The sequence below is a fragment of the Tursiops truncatus genome, chromosome 5 (assembly GCF_011762595.2).
Source record: "Tursiops truncatus isolate mTurTru1 chromosome 5, mTurTru1.mat.Y, whole genome shotgun sequence".
NCBI classification, from domain to species: domain Eukaryota; kingdom Metazoa; phylum Chordata; class Mammalia; order Artiodactyla; family Delphinidae; genus Tursiops; species Tursiops truncatus.
Genome location: NC_047038.1, coordinates 1,339,923 through 1,365,105, shown reverse-complemented (window position 1 = coordinate 1,365,105; position 25,183 = coordinate 1,339,923). Strand labels below are relative to the sequence as shown.

At 43.7% G+C, this 25,183-nt stretch overlaps 1 protein-coding gene across 2 annotated transcripts in view; it reads left to right on the top strand.

The window, feature by feature from the left end:
- Positions 1-25,183, top strand: part of POLN (DNA polymerase nu) — a 172,843-nt gene that overhangs the window by 26,883 nt on the left and 120,777 nt on the right. For both annotated transcript variants that reach the window (XM_033856528.2, XM_073804755.1), the window contains 4 exons: positions 1,898-2,401; positions 9,551-9,747; positions 13,145-13,257; positions 23,834-23,991. In XM_033856528.2, coding sequence (XP_033712419.1) covers positions 1,898-2,401; positions 9,551-9,747; positions 13,145-13,257; positions 23,834-23,991 — 972 coding nt within the window. The remainder of the gene's footprint in view (positions 1-1,897; positions 2,402-9,550; positions 9,748-13,144; positions 13,258-23,833; positions 23,992-25,183) is intronic.

Here is a 25,183-nt window from a genome sequence, read left to right as displayed (position 1 = left end):
TCATTCATTCAATAAATACTTATCAAGTGTCTACTATATGCTAGGCACTGTGGATGCAACGGTTAAAAAAACAAAAGGAGTTCTTCTCCAGGAGCTGATAGTTTAATTTGTATGAGGGGACTAGGAAGACAGAGAAGCACAATATTTCTCTATGACGTGGTGAATTAGTGTCACTATAGGAGACAGGGCCAAGTGCTTTGGGAACGATAGGGGAGATGGCTAACCCAGTTTTTGTGCTGTTTCGTTCCGCTTTTTCTGGGAGGTGGGGAGAGGAATCTGGGACGTTTGTCTGAAGTATGAACACTCTGACTTGAGGTCTAAAAGATGACTAAGAAATGGTCAGTCTAAAGATCCTCACCTATAGAGAGTGGGGGAAGGACTTTGGGGAAAGTTTTTAGGTTAGGGGAAGAGAGCTTGGAACTTTGGGGTAGTGGAAATAAAGAGAAGTTCAGAAAGAAAGGGGTATAAAATTTGCAATGGGTGAGTTACGTGGTTTGGGCTTGGGAGAGAGATGAGAAGAGGTCATGTTATTACCCAAGACCTTCTATAGGAAGCAGTGGTGGAGGTGGCGTAATAGTTAAGAGAGTGGGCTCTGGAGCAAACTACCTGTGTCCAAATCCAAATCTAACTTAGTCTAATGTAAGCTCCCTTAGTAAATCCCTGGATTGATGGGATGGTTATTTGCCCCTGAAGTGGAAGGAGCGGCATCTTTGACAGAAAAGGGACTGTGCAGCCCTTTGAAAGTGAATGGAAATTCTCTCTCCCAAAGGTGTTCAAACTGTGCTCCTTCGATCCCTAAGGCAGAGGTCTTCAAATCGTCTTGCTCCCTTTCTCACAAAAGCCTTTTGAAAAGCCCTGACATATTTTTAAGTTGACGTTTGAAATATTTATCACAAGTTTAAAAAGTTTCATAGGACATGATTTCTGGTGGATTAATAATATTGACATTTAAAAAACTTATATCACAGTTTAAAATATGTCCACTAATATCTAAATACTATACTCTGATAACTTGATATCTACAATCATTCCTTTAAAAAATACATGAGCAGGATGTTCTTCAACAATCTGAATTTTTATATTTTCCTTTTCCTTCTTGACTCCTTTTCTTGTATACTTCTCCACAGAATTTTTATTTTGATATAATTTTATGTTTGGCAGTCTTTTCTTAAAAAGCATATAATATTTCTCTGCAATAAAAATGACTATAAGTTTAAATTTTCTGTGATCATGTGACTGTGTTAAAACATTTTCTTTCAAAATTATCTTTAAAGTATTATTGGTATACGTTTGTTCAGAATAGCATAAATATATCATAAAATCTGAAAAATAAACATAAAAAATAAAATTTTATTGTAAATGAATCCTACAATGAAACGGAGAGATGCTTTTTCCCCCTCAGTCTGTGAATTGATGAATGAATATTGCACATTGCTAGATCGAAACAGGAAGAGGATTGCTGCCGAGCTGTATTTTTAAAGAAATTTTAGTAGGTAGATTAACATATTATCGACTAGTTGTGGTGATTTAATTTTCTCTATAAATGGCCTTTGGTTGGAAGTTGTCAGTGATTCATCCTCACTCTTACGCACATGTGCAGCACGGTCCCCTCCACAGCATCTCCTGTTACACGCATGGTGCCAGCACAGGGCTGTGGTGGGAGACTTTCTAAACTAACTCCTGCCTATTCCAGCCCAGGATGCAGATATGCACTCCTACCTGGTTGAGAAAAACCACTGCTCTGGAAGACACTCCATAGTTCATTAGAAAGTTGGGTCATAGTTAATGTGAAGCTGTGTTCCCACTTTACCTTAGATGAGTTTTATCAGATTTTACTTTGGTTTAGACCTGTCTTACGAATCCATATTCTAGCGAAATATTTTCGATTTTTCTATAGAATCTTAATTCTCTTACGAGCCAGACATCAAGAGTTTCCATCAAGTTCTCGTCTCAGTCCTCCAGTATCAGACTCACAGATCAAGTGTCTACTGACCAAAACCAGAAGAATATCAGCTCATTGGCTTCTTCCCGGTGTTTAATTCCACAGTGTGACCAAGAGGCTTCAGTTCTACAGAAAATGGAACATAAGAGAAAACCCGTACCAAAGGAAAGCATAAATAATGAAAACAATGAAGAAAGCATGAGTCTGAAAAGAAAACATATCACATGTAATAATTCATCAGAGAAAACAAGTAAACTTACAGCATTGGAAGAAGATGCTGATGAGGTTGAAACCTACCTAAATTCTAGGAACTCAAAAGCATTCACAAACAATTTTTGTGATATTAGGTATTTGGATGCTTTGGAGAAAAGCCAGCTGATTGAAATGCTCCAACAGGCAGTAGCTCTGGTGGTAACTCTGATATATAAGGATGGCTCAACTCAGCTGAGAGCAGACCAGGTTAGTAAACGGTGTTGGTTTTTGTTTGTTTGTTCTGTTTTGTTGGCACCATGAAAGAAACCCATTTTCTTAGTGTCTGATTTTGATAGGAGAGCAAGAAGTAAGATTTTAAGCCTTCCCCTTTCCCCCAGGGGTGAGTGACTGACTCTGCATAGTTCTCATGAGGTTGTTAAGAAACTGCTGAATGGCTTCTATTTTCTATTCCACCAGCAAAGTGTGAGTTTCCAAATTCTCCACCTCCTTGTCAATACTTGTTGTCTTTTTTATTTTAGCCATTCTGCTGTGTGTGAAGTGGTATTTCACTGTGGTTTTAAATTGTATTTCCCTAATAACTGGTGACATTAAGCATCTCCTCATATGCTTACTGGCCATTTGTGTATCTTCTTTGGTGAAACGTCTTGAAATTCAAGCCTTTTGCTCATTTTTAAATTGGGTTATTTGTGTTTTATTTTGGATCTGTAAGGGTTCTTTATATATTTTAATACCAGTCTCGTCAGATATATGATTTGCAGTTCTCCAAATCTGTGGCTTGTTTTTATCCATTTCCTGATGGTGTCTTTTGAAGCACAGAATTTTTTAATTTGATGAACTCCGGTTTACCAAGTACTTTTTTATTGCTTCTGCTTTTGTTGTTAAATTTAAGAATGCTTTGGGACTTCCCTGGTGGTCCAGTGGCTAAGACTCCGCACTCCCAATGCAGGGGGCCCGGGTTTGATCCCTGGTCAGGGAACTAGATCCCACATACTGCAACTAAGAGTTCGCATCCTGCAACTAAAGATCCTGCATGCCGCAACGAAGATCCCACACGCCTCAAGGAAGATCCTGCATGCTGCAACTAAGACCTGGCACAGCCAAATAAATAAATAAATATTGCTTTTAAAAAAAGAATGCTTTGCCTATACCAGGTCATGAAGATTTACTGTATTTTCTTCTAACAATTTATAGTCTGAGCTCTTACATTTAAACCTGTGACCCGGGACTTCCTTGGTGGTCCAGTGGTAAAGAATCTGCCGTACAATGCAGGGAACGTGGGTTCGATCCCTGGTCAGGGAACTAAGATTCCACTTGCTGCGGGGCAACTAAGCCCGCGCACCACAACTACTGAGCTCGTGTGCCTCAACTAGAGCCCACGTGCCGCAAACTACAGAGCCCACATGCCCTGGAGCCTGTGTGCCACAACTAGAGAAGAAAAAAAAAAAAACCCACACGCCACAACTAGAGAGAAGCCTGTGCGCCACAACAAAAGATCCTGTATGCCTCAACGAAGATCCCGCGTGCTGCAACTAGACTAACTATGGCATACCCCACCTTCCGGGTTTCCATTTCTAGAAAACTGCTCCCATCAGTAAACCACTCAACCTCAGGGCTGTCAAGAGGCTCATCTAGAAGATCAGGCCTGCTGGAGTAAGTTTGCTCTCTGGTCTCTATACACTGATGCTCTAAGTCTCCATTCTTGGCCGCTGGAAGCAGAGTTGCTGGGTTCAGGGTTTGGCACACCTTTAAGGGAATGTCGGGGGTTCCATTAGGAGGGCCTGATATCTTGTTAACCTTCCGCCAGTCAACTAGTGATGTCCTTTGACTTCTAGCACAGATTGTACCTGATGAGGGGTTAACACATCTGAGTGTTGTCCTAGGGTGAGCTTGGAAGCCTCATTAACCAGTAGAGCCGTGGCTGCTACTGCTCACAGGGAGTTTGGCCATCCCAGGGCCACCGAGTCCAGTTGTTCTGAAAAGTAAGCCACCAGTCTTTGCTCTGGCCCCAGCTTTCAGGTCAGAGCTCCGAGCGCTATCCCTGACCTCTCATGGAGTATAGGGTGAAGGGTTTGTCTGACGTTGGAAGCCCCTATGCTGGTGTCCTACTCAACTCAGTCTTCAGAGTCTCAAAGGCCTACTGGTGGCCCCTATTCCCTTTCTTCCCCCTTCAGAGCCTCATATAGGGGTTTTGCTGTAAGGCCATAATTTGGAGTCCAGATACAATAGAACCCAGCCATCCTGAGAAAGCCTTGGAGTTGTCTCTTCGTGGTTGGAGATGGTAGTGCACTAATTGCTGTCTTTCAATCCATGGCCAGGACTTGCGCTCCTGGGGTCAAAATAAATCCTAAATACTGAACACTGTTGTGAAATCTGAGCCTTTGTCAGAAAATTAGGACCTTAGCAGTATTCTGAGCTGAAACTTGCTCTGTCTCACTGCTTATTAGCAGATCATCAATATATTGTAATAGAGTTCCATTTGTCAGGCTTAGTTCCCTCAATTCTTTTGCTAACGAGTTTCCAAACAAATGGGGACTATCCTGAAAACCCTGCGGAAGCACTGTCCAAGTGTATTGAGTAGCCTCCAGAGGGTCAGGGTCCCTCCATTCAAAGGCAGAACAGGTATTGAGGGACTTCCCTGTGGTGCAGTGGTTAAGAATCCACCTTCCAATGCCGGAGACGTGGGTTCTATCCCTGGTCGGGGAACTAAGATTCCACATGCTGCGGGACAGCTAAGCCCACAGGCTCTAGAGCCTGTGCACTGCAGTGAAGATCCTGAATGCCACAACTAAGACCTGATGCAGCCAAATAAATAAATATTTTATATATATATATATATATATATATATATATATATATATATATACACACACACTTTCCTCCCTTTCCAGAAGAAATTTTTTTAAAAATGGTATTGAGATCCTGGATGTAGAGAAATACAGAAAAACGCATCTTTGAGGTCCAACACAGAAATACTGAGTGCTTGCTGGCACTCGGGCAAGGAGGGTGTGTGGGCTTGGCACCACCGGGTGAACAGGGATGACTGCCTAGCTCACTGCTCGTAAGTCTTGCACAGACCGACACTCCCCATCAGGCTTCTGAACAGGGAGGATCGGGGTGTTACAAGGGGATTGGCAGGGCCTAATGACTCTGTGTTTTAGGAATTTGGTGAGCAGCTGTTGGATCCCCCTCAGGGCCTCAGGCTTTAAAGGATATTATCGCCAGGAGCTGGGGCCAGCTGGGGTTGCTGTTTGGCCATCCCACAGGAGGGTGCTCAGGACATTCCCTTTCCCGGTGCCCCTCCTTCCAGAGAAAGGCACACTGATTCCTGCCCAGGTGGTTCCTGGGCTGCTGGTCTGGTCTTCTCAGCTGTCTAGTGTCCCCTCAAGATGGCGGGTGGATCAGAGCAGCTAAGAGCTGTGTTTTCTTTGTTAATCTCCTATCCGTGTTGGCCTCCCTTGCCATATCCTCGTTGTTATAGACCTTGAAGGCCTCCTCTACCAAGGTTGACAATGGGGTTTGGGGCCCAGCTTCAAGCTTTTGTAATTTCCTCCTGATATGAGGAGAGGACTGGGTGATAAAATGCATGGCCAATAGTGACCTCCCTTGTGCAGACTCAGGGTCTGTATTGGTGTACTTCCTGAATGCCTCTGTCACCTGACTCAGGAAGACTGCTGGGTTTTTATCTTTTTCCTGTGTAATCTCTTGGACCTTATCATAATTTACAGGCTTCACCATATGCCTTTTCATTCCTTCTGATAAACAAGTAATATAACGTCTCATCCTGGCTTGGCCTACATGATCCTCACAATCCCAGTTGGGGTCCTGTTGTGGGATTGCGTCACCAGTTCAATAAATCTGGTGCTGTGGGTTGGTGGCCACTCGGCTGTCTGTGTGTTCCCTGGCCTTTCTTAGTATACATTCCTTCTTGTCCAGGGGGCAACAGTGGTTCAGAATAACTGTAATTCTTGCCATGTCAGGGAAAACATTAACCCCAGCATGGTAAATTTGTCCCTAAACTTGTCAGGGTTCTATGAGAACCTGCCAAACCCCTCCTTACGGATTCCTAAGTCTCTCATCAAGAAGGAGACATGCACTCTAGTAATTCCCTATTCCCATCAGCTACTTCCCAGAGGGCGTAAAGACCCTGTGGTGTGAAAGTGGGGGCTAATTTTGAACCTGATCAGGGCCCCATTGGGGACAGCACTGGGGGCTCTGGTTTCAGGGCTCCTGGCTAAATGGGGTAAGGTGGGGGTCGAGGGACTGAAGGTGATGTTGAAGGGGAAGAAGCCCAATGAGAAAGAGGCCCAATGTGCCAATGACTAGTTGGCGGTTGAAAGGGGATCTGTGAGAAAGTCTGGCTCTAAATCTTCTGGGGACAAAACAGAAATAGAGGCCACACACACAACAGGAATCCCTCAAACCGGGGTCTTGATAAAGTTTCATAAAGGCCTGCACGTAAGGGACCTCCCCCCATTTTGGGGACTGCTTACAATATTTTGGTCCAGTTGTAAAATGGTGCTAAAGTTAAGGGATCCCTTCTGTGGCCAGTTCTTCCGGTCACCCAAGGCATATTGGGGCTAGGCTGTGTTGCAAAAGAAGATGGCTTTTAAACCATCTAATTTAAACTGTCCCGAATTTTTAAGAGTTTTAATCTTTGGGGGCATTTCCCATGTTTACATATAAATCTGGCGGCTAACAAACTGAGATCCTGCAGCTGGATGGAGTCCTCAAGACCCGGCATAACAAAACCAAAGGGTGAGATGACAAAGGAGATCTCAGAACTCCCTTCCCCACAGTTGAGCACACAGGAAGAGAAATATTGGGGGGTTGTGTAAAGTTCACCTCAACAGGGGCCTCGGGGGCTGGGGGTTTAGATGTATGAAGTAAGGAAAAAGAAATAGGAGAAAGAGAGAAAGCCTGCTGTTTCAGCCTGCCCCTCTGCGTGTGTCTATTCAGGCAGTTCCAGTCTGCTGTGCTCTTCCACAAGGGCCAGTGGAGGGAGGCACTCCGTCCACCACCCACCAGGGTGATCAGACCCAGAAACCAGTGCTGGTGGGACTCTAACCCACACCTGGGACTTTAACCCAGGAAAAAGAAGTTGAGAAGTTTGTGACGACTGGGCTTCCAGCCACTGCACAGTATGAGGATTGAACCTCTGTCACTCTCAGAAATCTCCCCTCAAGGAAGGCCCACCGGACCAAGATCTGCACGGTATGAGGCAAGCCTGTCCCACCTCTGTCACCTGTCAGGGTGAGCCGGCGCCAGCCAGAGGGAGCATGGCCTCACCAACTAAGGAGTTAGGCTGTAGGTGCCCAACACTCACTTCTCAGAAGGATGCGACAGAGAAGTAGGAGAGGACAGAGCAAGGAGTTGTAGAGAGAGAGAAAGAGATCAGAAGAGGGAAAATGGACACAGGGAAAATAGAAGGGGAAAGCTGCCTGAATGAGGATAGTGACACCCCTGGGGCAACCGAAGGCAGACTTACCAATCCCTGCCGCACTGAAGCAAAGGTTCAGGTGGCCACGTGTCAGCTGCAAGGAAGCTGCAATCAGCTATGCCAGATGGGCCCAGATCCTCTCTCAGAGGGGCAAGGAAAAAAAGAAGGCCCCACAGGTCCCAGCAGAGTTGCCAAAAAGTGTTACCAACCTGGGCCCTTGGACTCTTTAATCAATAGAAATCGACAAGAGGCCAGATGAGAATTTCAGGCAAGGCTTCGTTGGGGCTCGTGCTACAGCACAAGGGAGCAAGAGCAAGAGACAGGTTCCCTTGCCTGCCCCCTGAGAGGACCTGCTTGGGTCCTTAAATGGGGTAAAAATGGGGGTGGGTCTGTGCGTTGGGGTCTGCCCACCCCCTTGGTGCCATGTGCAGAGATGATGCACCGCGCCCTGCTTTTGCTCCCAGCACCTCAGAAATGGCAGTTTGTTTGTGGCCTTTTTGTATCCTATTGCTTATTATTGTCCCAGCTTGCCCATGCATGCTGTTATTTTTAGTCACTTGTAGTTTCTTTGTATCCTATTGCTCACGGAGACGTTGGTCCAGGTGCAAGCACTCTGGTGGAGGATCCCAAGTCCCAGCCTGGCTCAGTTTTGCCATCTTAGCAGTATTGAATTTTCTGATCCATGAACAGGGGGTGCCCTTTCATTTATTTAAAACTTCAATTTCTTTTAGCAATGTTTTGTAATTTTCAGTGTAGTGTATAAATCTTGCTTTACCTTTCAATTTTTTTTTTTTTTTTTTTTTGCGGTACACGGGCCTCTCACTGTTGTGGCCTCTCCCGTTGTGGAGCATAGGCTCCGGACACGCAGGCTCAGCCGCCATGGCTCACGGGCCCAGCCGCTCCGTGGCATGTGGGATCTTCCTGGACTGGGGCACGAACCCGTGTCCCCTGCATCGGCAGGTGGACTCTCAACCACTGCTCCACCAGGGAAGTCCTGCCTTTCACTTTTGAAAGGCATTTTTATGGGGTAAAGAATTATAAGTTGATAGTTTTTTTCTTTCAGTAGTTTAAAGATGTTATGCTGCTGTCTTCTAACTTGCTTTGTTTCCCATAAGAAATCTACTATCACCCTTATCTTTGTTTCTTTCTAGGCAATGTGTCCCATCCCCCCTCCCAGCTTCTTTTAAGGTTTTCTCTTTATCACTGCTTTCAAGCAATTTGATTATGATGTAACTTGGTGTAATGTTTTTCATGTTTCTTGTACTTGGAGTTTATTAATCTTCTTGGTTCTACGGCTCAGCTTGGGAGAATTGACATTATTATTTTGAGTTTTGTAGTCCTTAAACATGTATGTGTCTCTGTTATGGAGGTCTTCTCTGATTTCTTTCATGAGTATTTTATAGTTTTCAGTATACAGATCCCATACATGTTGTATTGATTTCTATCTAAGTATTTAATTTGGTGGCATAGTTATTATAAATGGTAATTTCTTTTTTAAAAAGTTTATTTGTACATGTTCATTGTTAGTGTATGGAAATATAATTGATTTTTGTATTTTGATCTTGTATCCTGCAACTTTGCTAAACTCACGTATTAGTTCCAGGAGGTGTTTTGTTTTGTAGATTCCTCTGGGTTTTCTACACAAACATTTATGTTATCTGTATATAGGGACAGTATAGTTCTTCCTTTCTAATTTATATGCCTTTTATTTCTTTTTCCTGCTGTATTTCATTGGCTAAGACTTCCATTATGATGTTGAACAGGGAGGAGACCAGATTTGGAGAGTGAGATCATGGGTTTGGCTTTTGACCTTGATTGTCATTAAAAGAGGTGTTCATTTACAAATTTTAATTTTAGGCCTTTTCTTTCTGCTTAATTAAAAAACTTGACAGATCTTTCTTGAATAAATGCATTGTTTATGTTTGATTTTGGAACTTTATTTTATTGTGTATTCACAGGCTCTGGTTTCCTCTGTTGAAGGCATTGTGATGTTACCAAGGAGCCATGCAGAGAAAGGCAGTGGTCCTCTGGCTGCCCCAGCCTCTGACAGTGTTCTGGAGGAAGGCTTCATGCCCAGTGATCAGTGTATCTACATAAAAACTGAGCCCTCTTCCATTTGGGACCAAGAACAAGAGGCACATCATCAATTTGCCAGGTAAGAAATCTTCACTAATTACCTTAAATCCTACTTATTCACCTGCTTTATCCTAATTTAGAGTTTCCCAAGCTCCAGGTTTAGTTATTTAAACTTTCAGAAGTTTTGTATGAGCACACGAAAATAAAATGGATCTAAATGACAGAAACCACTACAAACACCCTCTCCCCCTCAAAGAGCTTCTGGAATGGAGGGTCCATCCATGGGAGCCTGCTCCGGGATTTGAGTCAACATCGCAATGAGAGGTTGGTGAGAAAAGCATCATCTTAAGGCGTGAAAACCCACTGTTGCTGCTGGAGCCCTGGCTGATTTCCTCATTACACTTGTTCTCTCACTCACGGCCTTCGAAAATGAAGTTAACACTGCCTTCAAAGGGTAAATAGTCCTCAATACCACCAAGATATTACTAATTTCAAAGCTTCATTCTGTGAAAATAGAGAAGAAATGTCTCACTTGTATTTGCCTTCCTAGAATCTTAGAGTTTCAGAACAGGCAGGGATGCTTCTGCTGCCCCTTCTCAATCCTGAGAAGTCTCGTCGTGGGTTGGAGCCTGTGCCCCTCATCACTGTTTCTTTGCTCACGTTGTCAGCCTGACTCACTTCTGCTTTGGGTGGGGACATCCACTTCCTGTTTGCCCAGCCCTCTGCACTCAAGTCAGTTAGGTGCCTGGAAGGAGCTCCTTGAAGCCACTGCCCTGAAGAGGGTGAGAAGGTGGGGGCCTGGTCCTGGCCCTTCCTGCCTAATACATTCTCGCTGGGCTCTGGGTGGGTTTTAGGTAGTTGTTGTGTCGGTTCCAGCCTACAGATAGTGATGCTCTCTAGGCTGGGAGTGCCTGAGGCACTGGTTCCGCCTGTATTCCTCACACCAAGCCCCCACAGACATTTCCTCCATAGGGGCCAACGCTGTAGCTGGACCAGCCCTTGTGGTTCTTATGATCACAGGACACGCTTCAGCAAAAACCAACATCGCCAACAATATTTGAGGAACAAGATTTATCATTCACAAGTTCTGGAGAGTACACAGAGAGGTTATGGGTAGAGAGAGAGAGAGAGAGAGAGTGCATGGACCTGGGCCTCTGCCTTTATTAGGGTTTGAAGGTGGGGTGTCTAGGTTTTCACGGATTCACTCTTTACTGGCTAATTTAAAGCATAAGAGCAGGAATTAGGGCACAGGAAGGTTGAGAAGCCGTGTCATCACACAGTCAGTTATCTGGGTTACCCAGGGCTTTCTGGAAGAGGGAGCTTCATCTGGTTCCTTCTCTGGTTGTTTTGCCAGCAGCTGTGTTACATAGCTGGCAACATGTCTATTCAGGATGGATGTCTTTGAAATGGATGCCTTGGCAATCAAAGTGTGATGTCAGGCATGTACACCAGAGTGTGTACATGGGATGATGTTTGACAATAGAGCACTCTGCTCCCAAGAACCCGTAACCTTTTTTTCCCATAATTTTCTTTTGAAAGAACAATTGGGCAGGCTTTTTCTACGGAAGACCTCTGTGAGAATAGGGCCCTAATATTCGGACAGCGCTTTCTGAATTCTGGATTTATATATTCTACTCGACATTCTCCACTTGGACATCTGATGGTCACTTCAGCTCCGATCCTCCCTGTGCCTTTTGTTTAGCAGATGTGGCATAATTGACTTCTGTAACTGACTTAGAAAATACACTGTGTTTTAGCCACTTTGTCTTACAAGATATTCTTTGTGTCGCTTGTCCTTTCTTAAGCTAGAAATCAGCTAGGATTTGTCTCTTAGTGGGAGAGATCATAGTTGTTAGATGGCCTTATTGAGAACTTCCGGGTTTCCAGCTACAAGAGCATCAAAGTGGGAGGACGCTCCAGCAGTCCCAGCTTAACTCCCTCATAAGCTGCCCCCACTCCTACACACCTCTCCAGGTCCAGCAGAGGCAAGACCTGAAGCTGTGCTGTCAGCAGTGGCCCTCTTCAAGGAAAACCAAAGTGAAAGCACACAGAAAAATGGAAAAAGCCTGAAAACGTCTGCCTGCGGAGCAAGCAGAGCTAATCGGACCCCAGGTTTCCTTCTTCCTCAGCCTTCTGAAGACCCTCACTGATGTGTTAATAAGCAGTTACCATAAAGGGGGATTAATACCTTGGGCCCTGGCAGCAGCAAGATCGGGTCTCAGACCTCAGCTTTGCCATTTCTCAGTTGTGTAAGGCTGGGAAAATTGTTTCACCCCTCCGAGCCTCAGTTTCCTCATCTGTAAAATGGATCTAGTGCCTGCCTAATGGGATTATGATGAGGTTTCAACACAACAATCCTCGTGAAGTGTTTAGTGTGGTATTCGCACATGGTAAGTGTTTGATAAACGTCAACTATTATGAATCCCATATTCAAGGAGCTCGTGATTTAATGGGCCAAGGTAAATTACAGTATCGCAGATGTGGTCCCCGCTGTAGCAGGTGTCTGGCCAGGAGTACTAAAGGAACCGGGCAACTCCCTGCCCAGGGAATCAGGCACCTGAGCAGTTTGTAGAAATTGTGGGAGGGAAATTTTAGGCAGGAATACAGCATGTGCCTGTGGCCCTGGAGTGTGAGAGGACGTGCACAGTCTGGTGATGGAAGAAGGAGAATCCAGTGTGGGCAGAGGGTAGACTGGGGGTGTGTTGGGAACGCAGGCTGGGGCCAGCTGGGAGGAGTCCAGGGTGCATCAGCTCTGCTCAGGAGCTGGAGGCTGAGTCTGTAGGTCATTGTGCTGCACCCAGGGATTGGCTCTGAACAGTTGTGTGAACTTGAGTTCATTACTAGCCTCTTTGTGTCTTGGCTTCATCATCTGTAAATTGCAGATAATAAGTAACACCTACAAAAAATAACGCAGGAGACTGCATATAAGAAGTTTATTTGGGGTCTTAAGAATTGCAGTTCAGGAGACAAAGATTCAGGAACCCCCGAAAGAGTGTTCTGGGGAAGAGAAAGAGTCAGGGACTTATAAAAACAAAAAGCCACAAGATTGTCAAAAGTTGCCTGGCAAGAATTGGGGATTGACTCTGATACAAGTCAGAAAATATTTGTCCTTAAGGAATCACGAATTGTTTCAGGGTAGGGGTCTGACAAGTAGATAGGGTGTCCCGGGTTTCTGGCAGAGGTTCTGGATACCCTCACCAGGTTGAAAGGTCAGATTCCATCCAGGCTGAGACACACGAGTCCCATTTCCTCAGAGGCCTCCTGGCTCCGTTCTGGGGACTGAGCAATACCGTCCCTGTTTCGATTTTCCTTCCACACCTCTTAGGATTTGAGTTAATCTGTGGAAAGCTTGCAGAAGAATGTCTGCCCATAGAACTGCATAAGTGACAGCTGTTAGTGGAGTAGTAATAATACTTTCCCAAGGTGAAAAGCTCCAAATTACTGTGTCAATCAGTGAATGTCTTTTCATCTTCTAGGAAGGTGCTGCTTCAAACACTGAAATGTAAATGTCCTGTTATTTGTTTTAACGCCAAGGATTTTCTGAGAACAGTGATGCAGTTTTTTGGTGATGATGGCAGTTGGAAGTGTGGTATGTTTTAGTTTTTATAATCTCCTAAACTTAACTTTCCAACAGTGATTCCTCCTGGGAATGGGAGCACGGCAAGGGCTGCTGTGTTTCACAACTCGTGGGTTGGGGGTGGAAGGGAGGTCGCACAGCTGCGATGCACTACCTGTGTGGCCATGTGCCCTGAGCGTGAGAGGCACTTTCCCTCTGTGTTTTAGATTATTTGAATTTTTTCAAGTATATGTTACTTTTGTAATTTAAAACAGGAAAGAAGTAAATTATGCAGCATGGGCAGATGCGATTTGTTGTTACCACAAATAGCTTATATATAAACTTTCTAAGAATTAAACTAAAGTCCAGAGTAATTAACATCAAAATAATATGAAACACGTTTTTTATCTTTCATTTAAAATTGTAAATAAGAATTTTTAAAACCTTTTTTTATTAGATGCACAGATATGTAATAAAGCAAATATTGAAAGAATGTTCATTGTAGATTCTAGGTAGTAGATATATGAGTGTTGACTGTACAGTTCTTTTCAAGTTGAATGTTTGAAAATATTCATAACAAGACACTGGAAAACTTTTTATTGTACAAAATTTCCAACACGTACAAAAGTGCCTGTGATACGACAAGAAATGTATATTTGGTCTTTGTCCCTGGTTCCCAGCACTCAGCTCCCAAAACCCATATGGTCTCCAGAGGGAGGAGTGTCTTTTGTATGCTGATGGAGGACTGGTGCCTGGAGGCCCCCATGGCTTTAGGGTGGGCGTGGTCAACAGGAAGAAGAGGCACCATTAGAGGAGTGGTGCTCAGGAAGGGGAGCAGGGCTGGAGAGCAAGTTAATCACCAGTGGCCAGTGACTTAATCAATCATACTGATGTAACGAAACCTCCATAAAATCCCCTCAACGGTGGGGTTCCTAGGTGAGCTCGTCAAGGTGCTGGGAGCGTGGTGCACCTGGAGAGGGTGTGGAGGTTCTGCGCCCTCCCTATGCCTTGCCCTACGCATCCCTTCCAACTGGCAGTTCCTGTGTTGAAGCCTTTATGATAAACGGGTGTCGTAAATAAGGTGCTTTCCCGAGTTCTGTGAGCCATTATAGCAAATGATGGACCCTGAGGAGGGGTCGTGGGAGCCCCCTATTTATAGGTACAGGAGGCCCTGGACTTGGGGCTGGTGCCTGAAGTGGGGCCATCTTGTGGGGCTGAGCCTTGACCTGCAGGGTCTGCACTAACCCCAGGTAGTTTGTGTCAGAATTGAATTGAGTTGTTGGACACTGGCTGGCGTGTGCAGAGAACAGCAAGTGTGTGGTGGGGAAAACGCAACAGAGTACACAATACCCAATTTCAACAGCTATTGACTATGTCCAGTCTTCTCTCCCCTATAACTTCCCACATTTCCAAATCTCCATCCCCTGGGTTATCTTGTAGCAAATCCCAAGCGTCATATTATTGACCTGTAAATACTTCAATTAGATGAGTAAAATATGAGGATTTCATTTTTCAGATGATGCCGTCATCATCTCCCCACAAAATTAGCCATAATCTTTTCATATTATTAGCTATCCAGTCAGTGTTTGTACTTCCCCAGTTGTCTTTAAATATTTTTGTTTGTTTGTTTTTGTTGTTCACAGTTTGAACTGGGATCCAAACAAGGGTTAGTGTTATCCTATACTTGGGTTTGGTGTTTCTTTTACTCTGTATATTCTCTCCGTCTGTTGTATTTTCTTGCAATTATTTCGTCGTTTTTAACAGACCAGGCTTTTGTCCTGTAGGATTTCCCTTTCTTGGCATTTAGCATGTTCTCTCTCTTCTCTTTCTTGTAAATTGGCAATGAGATTCAGTGGCTTCATCAGATTCAGGCTAGATTTTGGGAGTGCAAGACTGCTTCATAGTCCTGACCCTAACTCCGAGTGGTGCTGTGTCCTTCTGTCAGGAAATACATAATGTCTGGTTGTTTATCTTTTTTGTGATGTTCAAATTGTTATTGTGACTTCATATGTTGAATCTTCTCCATCCTTCCTATTTATCACTTTACCTAGAATCCAGTTTCAGTCTCTTCATTTTTTAATTTAAAAAACTTTCCTCTTTCCCATCTTCATTTTAAGAAAACTTAAGGGAGTTCCATGATGCTCTAGTGGTTAGGATTCGGCACTCTCACTGCCATGGCCTAGGTTCATTCCCTGGTCAGGGAACTGAAATCCTACAAGCCACATGGTGTGGCCAAAAATTTTTAAAAATGAAAATAAATTTAGGAACTTCCCTGGTGGCACAGTGGTTAATAATCCACCTGCCAATGCAGGGGACATGGATTCAAACCCTGGTCTGGGAAGATCCCACATGCCATGGAGCAACTAAGCCCGTGTGCCACAACTACTGAGCCCGTGTGCCACAGCTACTGAAGTCTGCGTGCCTAGAGCCTGTGCTCCTCAACAAGAAAAGCCACCACAATGAGAAGCCCGCACACCACAATGAAGAGTAGCCCCCACTTGCCACAGCTAGAGAAAGCCCACACGCAGCAACGAAGACCCAAAGCAGCCAAAAATAAATAAATAAATAAATAGATTTTTTTAAAAAAGGAAAAAGTTTAAAAAAACTTTTTTTAGGGCTTCCCTGGTGGCACAGTGGTTGAGAGTCCGCCTGCCGATGCAGGGGACATGGGTTCGTGGCCCGGTCCAGGAGGATCCCACATGCCGTGGAGCGGCTGGGCCCATGAGCCATGGCCGCTGAGCCTGCGCGTCCGGAGCCTGTGCTCCGCGACGGGAGAGGCCACAGCAGTGAGGGGTCCACTTACCACAAAAAAAAAAAAAAAAAAAAAACTTTTTTTAAATATAAAAATACTTACGGCATTATCTACTGCACTTATTTGCTTTTGTGTATTGCCAGTTTAGTTTTTATTTCAGAAATTTTGTTTTGTTTTGTTTTACTTTGCTTTCCTGAATTCTTTCATTTCTTCATTAAGCTTTTCTTTTACTAAGTCACCTAATCTCTAAGTATTTCTAATTCTGAGTTCTTTGTTTTTCATAACTTCTATCATTCTCTTAATTTTTCTTAGCTCATTTAAAATCTGTTTTGTTGGCATTTATTTTTCAGTTACTGCCATTCTCCCCAGTGTGAGGCTTGTCCTGGTGGCTTCAGTTTATTAGTTATAAGAGTTTATAGGGACCAGCCCCCAGACCACTCCAGTGCTGTCAGAAATTCCCCACGGATTTTTGAAAAATATATGTTGAGCAGGAGTTCTTCTCGCCCTGCCCTGGACGGTGCCCCTGGAGCATCCAGGTCACCCCTCAGGTGCCTGAGGCTGAGCAGTGGCATCATTTCGTGTTCCCAGCGAGCCCCTTGGATCCCCACTGTGGTGGTGCATCCAGGGAGCAGCTTTCTTGGGGATCAAGATGCCATGTGGCTGACAGGGTCTTGGTGCGCCAGCTGGGTGTCAGGCCTGAGCCTCTGAGGTAGGAGAGCCGAGTTTAGGACATTGGACCACCAGAGACCTCCTGGCTCCAGGTAATATCAATTGGCGAGAGCTCTCCCAGAGAGCTCCATCTCAAAGCTAAGACCCGGTTCCACTCAACAACCAGCAAGCTCCAATGCTGGATACCCTATGCCAAACAACTAGGAAGACAGGAACACAGCCCCACCCATTAGCAGAGAGGCTGCCTAAACTCATACTAAGTTCACGGAAACCCCAAAACACACCACTGGACACGGTCCTGCCCACCAGAAAGACAAGATCCAGCTTCATCCACCAGAACACAGGCACCAGTCCCCTCCACCAGGAATCCTATACAACCCACTGAACCAACCTTACCCAGTGGGGGCAGACACCAAAAACAACGGGAACTACGAACCTGCAGCCTGCGAAAAGAAAACCCCAAACACAGTAAGTTAAGCAAAATGAGAAGACAGAGAAATATGCAGCAGATGAAGGAGCAAGGTAAAAACCCACCAGACCAAACAAATGAAGAGGAAATAGGCAGTCTACCTGAAAAAGAATTCAGAGTAATGATAGTAAAGATGATCCAAAATCTTGGAAATAGAATGGAGAAAATACAAGAAACATTTAACAAGGACCTAGAAGAACTAAAGAGCAAACAAACAATGATGGACAACACAATAAATGAAATTAAAAATTCTCTAGAAGGAATCAATAGCAGAATAACTGAGGCAGAAGAATGGAAAAGTGACCTGGAAGATAAAATAGCGGAAATAACTACCACAGAGCAGAATAAAGAAAAAAGAATGAAAAGAATTGAGGACAGTCTCAGAGACCTCTGGGACAACATTAAATGCACCAGTATTTGAATTATAGGGGTCCCAGAAGAAGAAGAGAAAAAGAAAGGGACTGAGAAAATATTTGAAGAGATTATAGTTGAAAACTTCCCTAATATGGGAAAGGAAATAGTCAGTCAAGTCCAGGAAGTGCAGAGAGACCCATACAGGATAAATCCAAGGAGAAACATGCCAAGGCACATATTAATCAAACTATCAAAAATTAAATACAAAGAAAACATTTTAAAAGCAGCAAGGGAAAAGCAGCAAATAACATACAAGGGAATCCCCATAACGTTAACAGCTGATCTGTCAGCAGAAGCTCTGCAAGCCAGAAGGGAGTGGCAGGACATATTTAAAGTGATGAAAGGTAAAAACCTACAACCAAGATTACTCTAGCCAGCAAGGATCTCATTCAGATTCGACGGAGAAATTAAAACCTTTACAGACAAGCAAAAGCGAAGAGAATTCAGCACCACCAAACCAGCTTTACAACAAATGCTAAAGGAACTTCTCTAGGCAGGAAACACAAGAGAAGGAAAAGACCTACCATAACAAACACAAAACAATTAAGAAAATGGTAATAGGAACATACTTATTGATAATTACCTTAAATGTAAGTGGATTAAATGCTCCAACCAAAAGACACAGACTGGCTGAATAGATACAAAAACTAGACTCATATATATATACTGTCTACAAGAGACCCACTTCAGACCTAGGGACACAGACAGACTGAAAGTGAGGGGATAGAAAAAGATATTCCATGCAAATGGAAATCAAAAGAAAGCTGGAGTAGCAATTCTCATATCAAACAAAATAGAGTTTAAAATAAAGATTATTACAAGAGACAAAGAAGGACACTACATAATGATCAAGGGATCAATCCAAGAAGATATAACAATTGTAAATATCTAGGCACCCAACATAGGGGCCCTCAATACATAAGGCAAATGCTAACAGCCATAAAAGGGGAAATCAACAGTAACACAATAATAGTAGGGGACTTTAATACCCTACTTTCACCAATGGAGAGATCAACCAAAATGAAAATAAATAAGAAAACACAAGCTTTAAATGATACTTTAAACAAGATGGACTTAGTTGATATTTATAGGACATTACATCCAAAAATGACAATACACTTTCTACTCAAGTGCTCAGGAAACATTCTCCAGGATAGATCATATCTTGGGTCACAAATCAAGCCTTGGTAAATTTAAGAAAATTGAAATCATATCAAGTATCTTTTCTGACCCCAATGCTATAAGACTAGATATCAATTACAGGAAAAAAAAACTGTAAAAAATACAAACACATGGAGGCTAAACAATATGCTACTAAATAACCAAGAGATGACTGAAGAAATCAGAGAGGAAATTAAAAAAATACCTAGAAACAAATGACAATGAAAACACAATGGCTCAAAACCTATGGGATGCAGCAAAAGCAGTTCTAAGAGGGAAGTTTATCAATACAATCCAACCGCAAGTAACAAGAAAAATCTCAAATAAACAACCTAACCTTACACCTAAGGCAATTAGAGAAAGAACAAAAAAACCCCAAAGTTAGCAGAAGGAAAGAATTCATAAAGATCAGATCAGAAGTAAATGAAAAAGAAATGAAGGAAATAATAGCAAAGGTCAATAAAACTAAAAGCTGGTTCTTTCCAAAGATAAACAAAATTAATAAACCATTAGCCAGACTAATCAAGAAAAAAAGGGAGAAGACTCAAATCAACAGAATTACAAAAAAGAGAAAACTACAGGCCAATATCACTGAACATAATACTAGCAAACAGAATCCAGCAGCACATTAAAAGGATCATACACCGTGATCAAGTGGGGTTTATCCCAGGAATGCAAGGATTCTTCAATATATGAAAATCAATCCATGTGATACACCATATTAACAAATTGAAGGATAAAAACCATATGATAATCTCAATAGATGCAGAAAAAGCTTTCGACAAAATTCAACACCCATTGATGATAAAAACTCTCCAGAAAGTAAGCATAGAGGGAACTTACCTCAACATAATAAAGGCCATATATGACAAACCTACAGCCAACATTGTTCTCAGTGGTTAAAAACTGAAACCATTTCCACTAAGATCAGGAACAAGACAAGGTTGCCCATTCTCACCACTATTATTCAACATAGTTTTGGAAGTCCAAGCCACGGCAGTCAGAGAAGAAAAAGAAATAAAAGGAATACAAATGGGAAAAGAAGAAGTAAGACTGTCACTGTTTGCAGATGACATGATACTATACATAAAGAATCCTAAAGATGCCACCAGAAAACTACTAGAGCTAATCAATGAATTTGGTAAAGTAGCAGGATACAAAATTAATGCACAGAAATCTCTTGCATTCCTATACACTAATGATGAAAAATATGAAAGTGAAATAAAGGAAACACTCCCATTTACCACTGCAACAAAAAGAATAAAATACCTAGGAACAAACTTACCTAAAGAGACGACAGACCTGTATGCAGAAAACTATAAGACACTGATGAAAGAAATCAAAGATGATCCAAACAGATGGAGAGATATACTATGTTCTTGGATTGGAAGAGTCAACATTGTGAAAATGACTCTACTACCCAAAGCAATCTACAGATTCAGTGCAATCCCTATCAAACTACCAAGGGCATTTTTCACAGAATTAGAACAAAAAATTTTACAATTTGTAAGGAAACACAAAAGACCCCAAATAGCCAAAGCAATCTTGAGAAAGAAAAACGGAGCTGGAAGAATCAGGCTCCCTGACTTCAGACTATAGTACAAAGGTACAGTAATCAAGACAGTATGGTACTGGCACAAAAACAGAAATACAGATCAATGGAACAGGATAGAAAGCCCAGAGATAAACCCACAAACATATGGTCACTTTATCTTTGATAAAGGAGGCAAGGATATACAATGGAGAAAAGACAGCCTCTTCAATAAGTGGTGCTGGGGAAACTGGACAGCTACATGTAAAAGAATGAAATTAGAACACTCCCTAACACCATACAGAAAGATAAATTCAAAATGGATTAAAGACCTAAATGTAAGGCCAGACACTATCAAACTCTTAGAGGAAAACATAGGCAGAACACTCTATGACATAAATCACAGCAAGATCCTTTTTGACCCACCTCCTAGAGAAATGGAAATAAAAACAAAAATAAACAAATGGGACCTAACGAAACTTCAAAGCTTTTGCACAGCAAAGGAAACCATAAACAAGGTGAAAAGACAACCCTCAGAATGGGAGAAAATATTTGCAAATGAAGCAACTGACAAAGGATTAATCTCCAAAATATACAAGCAGCTCATGCAGCTCAATAGCAAAAAAACAAACAACCCAATCCAAAAATGGGTGGAAGACCTAAATAGACATTTCTCCAAAGAAGACATACAGATTGCCAACAAATGCACGAAAGAATGCTCAATGTCATTAATCATTAGAGAAATGCAAATCAAAACTTGAATGAGATACCATCTCACACCAGTCAGAATGGCCATTAGCAAAAAATCTACAAACAGTAAATGCTGGAGAGGATGTGGAGAAAAGGGAACTCTCCTGCATTGTTGGTGGGAATGTAAATTGATACAGCCACTACGGAGAACAGTACGGAGGTTCCTTATAAAAGTAAAAATAGAACTACCATATGACCCAGCAGTCTCACTAGTGGGCATATACCCTGAGAAAACCATAATTCAAAAAGAGTCATGTACCACAATGTTCACTGCAGCACTATTTACGATAGCCAGGAGATGGAAGCAACTTAAGTGTCCATCGACAGATGAATGGATAAAGAAGATTGGCACATATATACAATGGAATATTACTCAGCCATAAAAAGAAATGAAATTGGGCTTCCCTGGTGGCGCAGTGGTTGAGAGTCTGCCTGCTGATGCAGGGGGCACGGGTTCATGCCCCGGTCTGGGAAGATCCCACATGCCGCAGAGTGGCTGGGCCCGTGAGCCATGGCCGCTGAGCCTGCGCATCCGGAGCCTGTGCTTCGCAACGGGAGAGGCCACAACAGTGAGGGGCCCGCGTACTGCAAAAAAAAAAAAAAAAAAAAAGCAATGAAATTGAGTTATTTGTAGTGAGGTGGATGGACCTTGAGTCTGTCATACAGAATGAAGTAAGTCAGAAAGAGAAAACAAATACCATATGCTAACACATATATGGAATAATTTTTTTAAAAAGGTTTTGAAGAACCAAGGGGCAGACAGGAATAAAGACGCAGAATTAGAGAATGGACTTGAGGATACAGGGAGGGGGAAGAGTAAGCTGGGACAAAGTGAGAGAGTGGCATTGACATATATACACTACCAGATGTAAAATAGCTGGTGGGAAGCAGCCGCACAGCACAGGAAGATCAGCTGGTGCTCTGTGACCACCTAGAGGGGTGAGATAGGGAGGGTGGGAGGGAGATGTAAGAGGGAGGGGATATGGGAATATATCTATATGTATAGCTGATTCACTTTGTTATACAGCAGCGACTAACACAACAATGTAAAGTAATTATACTCCAATAAAAATGTTTTTAGGGCTTCCCTGGTGGCACAGTGGTTGAGAGTACGCTTGCCTGTGCAGGGGACACGGGTTCGTGCCCTGGGCTGGGAAGATCCCACATGCCATGGAGCAGCTAGGCCCGTGAGCATGGCCACTGAGCCTGCATGTCCGGAGCCTGTGCTCCACAACAGGAGAGGCCACAACAGTGAGAGGCCCACGTACCACAAAAAAAAAAAAAAGTTTTTAAAAAAGTAAATTATAATTAAAAAAATGTTGATAAGAGCCCTTAATTTTGGAACATTACAGCTTTGAAAAGGCAAGTAGAATGAAATAATCTGGCTCGGTCAGTGTTGGCAGACATGGTTACATGAAGTCATGACGGCTGACTTGGGCAGCAAGTAGCCAGAGTGCCTACAGGCTTCCTGTCAACCCAAGTTCCATATCTGCCAACATAGGAGACGTCCCACGCATCAAACAAAAAAGTGATGATACTGGCTGCTTTGGTAAATATAAATCTCTTAGACTACTATGATTAAAGGTGCCAGAAAATATATTTAGTGTGATGTGATCTAAGATTACAGTTTTATTTAAAGGCAGAGTCCTTGTTTTTGTAAATCACACTTCAAAATGTTAAAGTAACTTCAGAAAGCTGTCACTTAGGATTCAGACTTACGTCCTAATTTATCAGTCTCCCCATCCTTTTATAACTCCTCTCCATGTCTAAAATACTCTGGTACTAGAATGTATTTAGCAAATACCACTTTATTTTATTTTTTTAATAATAGTAGGGCATACTCTTATAGGGCTCTTTTTTTTTTTTAATTTGGTTGCACCAGGTCTTAGTTGCAGCCGCGGGCTCCTTAGTTATGGCTTGTGGGCTCAGTTGCAGCAGGCGGGCTCCTTAGTTGCAGCTTGCCAGCTCCTTAGTTGCGGCTCATGGGCTTCTTAGTTGCGGCATGCATGTGGGATCTAGATCCCTGACCAGGGATTGAACCCGGGCCCACTGCATTGGGAGCATGGAGTCTTATCCACTGTGCCAACAGGAAGTCCCCATCACTTTTATTTTTTGAAAAGCACCTTCATATGTGTCCCATGGATACTTACAGTGACTTTTCTCCCAGTTTTCAGACAAGAAAACTACACTTAAGGGGTGACGTGGCCTCCCAGGCTCACAGGCAGCCTTCTACCACCACTCTTTTCACACATCACGGTGCAGCACACGAGCTGGCTCACAGGGTTTCCTCACCTCAGGGTGACTGAACAGAATGTCCGGTATCTTCATCCTCGCGTACACTGCCCACCGGCCACCATGTGCTCAGGCGGCTCCACCGCTCCTCCTTCACTCGAGAGACTTTTTTCCTGACACCCCGATGCAGGGTTAGGGGTGGCCTGGGAGGCAGCCCAGCAGGAGGGTGGAGGAGGGGAGGGTTGGAAAGAGTGGACGCGGGGACATGTGTGGTTGAAAAGAGGTGTGTGGGGCAGAGAGGCTCCAGAGCAGGGAGAAGAGTTGGGAGGAGAGGGCAAGGGTGTGGCTGAGGATTCTGACTTCTGTCTCTTTCAGCATTTTTGAGAGAGTTACTTTGGGATGGATTCCCCATGGAGATTGGCTGTGTGGGACCCGGTTTGTGGGGGCCACTCTTATCAAAGGCTCAACATTCTTTAGGAGTGAGGGAGCATCACTTTGGTACTTAGGTCTGTGATTTGAGGGGATGGTAGTACCATAATTATTAATTTGAACCTTGAGAACCTTGTTAAAGCAGGGAAAAGTGTAACTATTCATTTTTCTTAGAATGATTAAATGATCTTTTTCTCTGTAGTTGCTGATTTTTTAGGGCTAGATCCCAGAATTGCTGCATGGCTTATAGATCCTACTGATGCTGCACCCTCTTTTGAAGATTTAGTGGCAAAATACTTTGGAAACTCCGTCACAGTTAAGGTGAACAGCACATATGGAAATTCCTCAAGAACGACTGTGGTGAGTTGTTTTAAGATAAGGTTTATCAACCTTAATACAACCCAAATTTTCCTCTAGGAACTTCTTCTACTTCATAGATAGTCCAGTAGTAAAAAAAAACATTGCTGACATTCATTTTTACTTATTCAGCAGAAATGCTGTTTACCCTGACATTTCTGGTAGAGGATACTGAATAAAGATGGGTGATCTCTGTCAACTGTTCCTGGGAGGTGCCGTCCGAAGAGTGGTTCTTCTAAATGGATTCTTTGTGTCAGAGAGTCGCCAGCTCTGTGAGCAGAGAGCTGCTTGTTTATAAATTCTTCATGCTGGTGACACAGCTGCTGTGGCCGAGGCCTGGGAAGGCCTCTCCTCAGTCCCAGCGGGGGGAACTGTAAGACTGCCCAGGTCTGTCTCTCTGACCCCCTCTTTCAAGATGCACCCAGTTGTTAGGAACCACTGCCTGGAGAAGCACGGGTGCTTGCAGCTCTGGAACCTGCCCGGAGCCCAGCAACAGGGACACTTGACATGGCCGCACAACAGGGCCAGAGGAGGCGTCCCAGCAGGAGCAGCGCCGGCCACCATCAGGCCACTCTGTTCAGACTTCCCGGGTGTAAGTTAACAGGCACATGTTAAAAGCACGACTAGAAGGCCACGCAGGAGGCCACATGAGCCTGCCCTGCGTGCCGGGGCTGAGCTGGGGCTGGTCGCTGCTTGGGGTGCTTGATCCTACAGACCCGCAGTTGAGGAGGGATCTGTGTCAGATAGAGGCTTGGGGTTGGAAATACAGAAACTCAGTCTCCCTTAATTTAAAAAGAGATTTGTCAGAGGAATGTGGGGTAGCTCAGAGCCTCAGAGGAAAAGCAGAACCAGGCTTTGGGAAGACAGGCGTCAGGTGGGTCTGGGGACCCAGGCAGCAGGAGCTCACGGGCCGGGGGTCAGCAATGAGCTGTGATCATTTTCTCTACACGTCACTTTTGTCCAAGATTCAAAGTTTTAGCACTTAGAGTCTCCTTTCCACGACTGTGTCACATGTCTGCCGCTCGGCAGGGCAGGCGGGGTGTGGAGATTGGCAGTCTCCCCAGATCCATGCTGCTGGAGTGGGAACTTCCCCAGACACAAGCCGAGATATCATTGCTGAAGGAGGGAGCTGTCCGCCTCTGTGTTAGCCCAGGTTTACAGAGGAGAACCCAGGTGCAGAAGGGTTCATGTACAC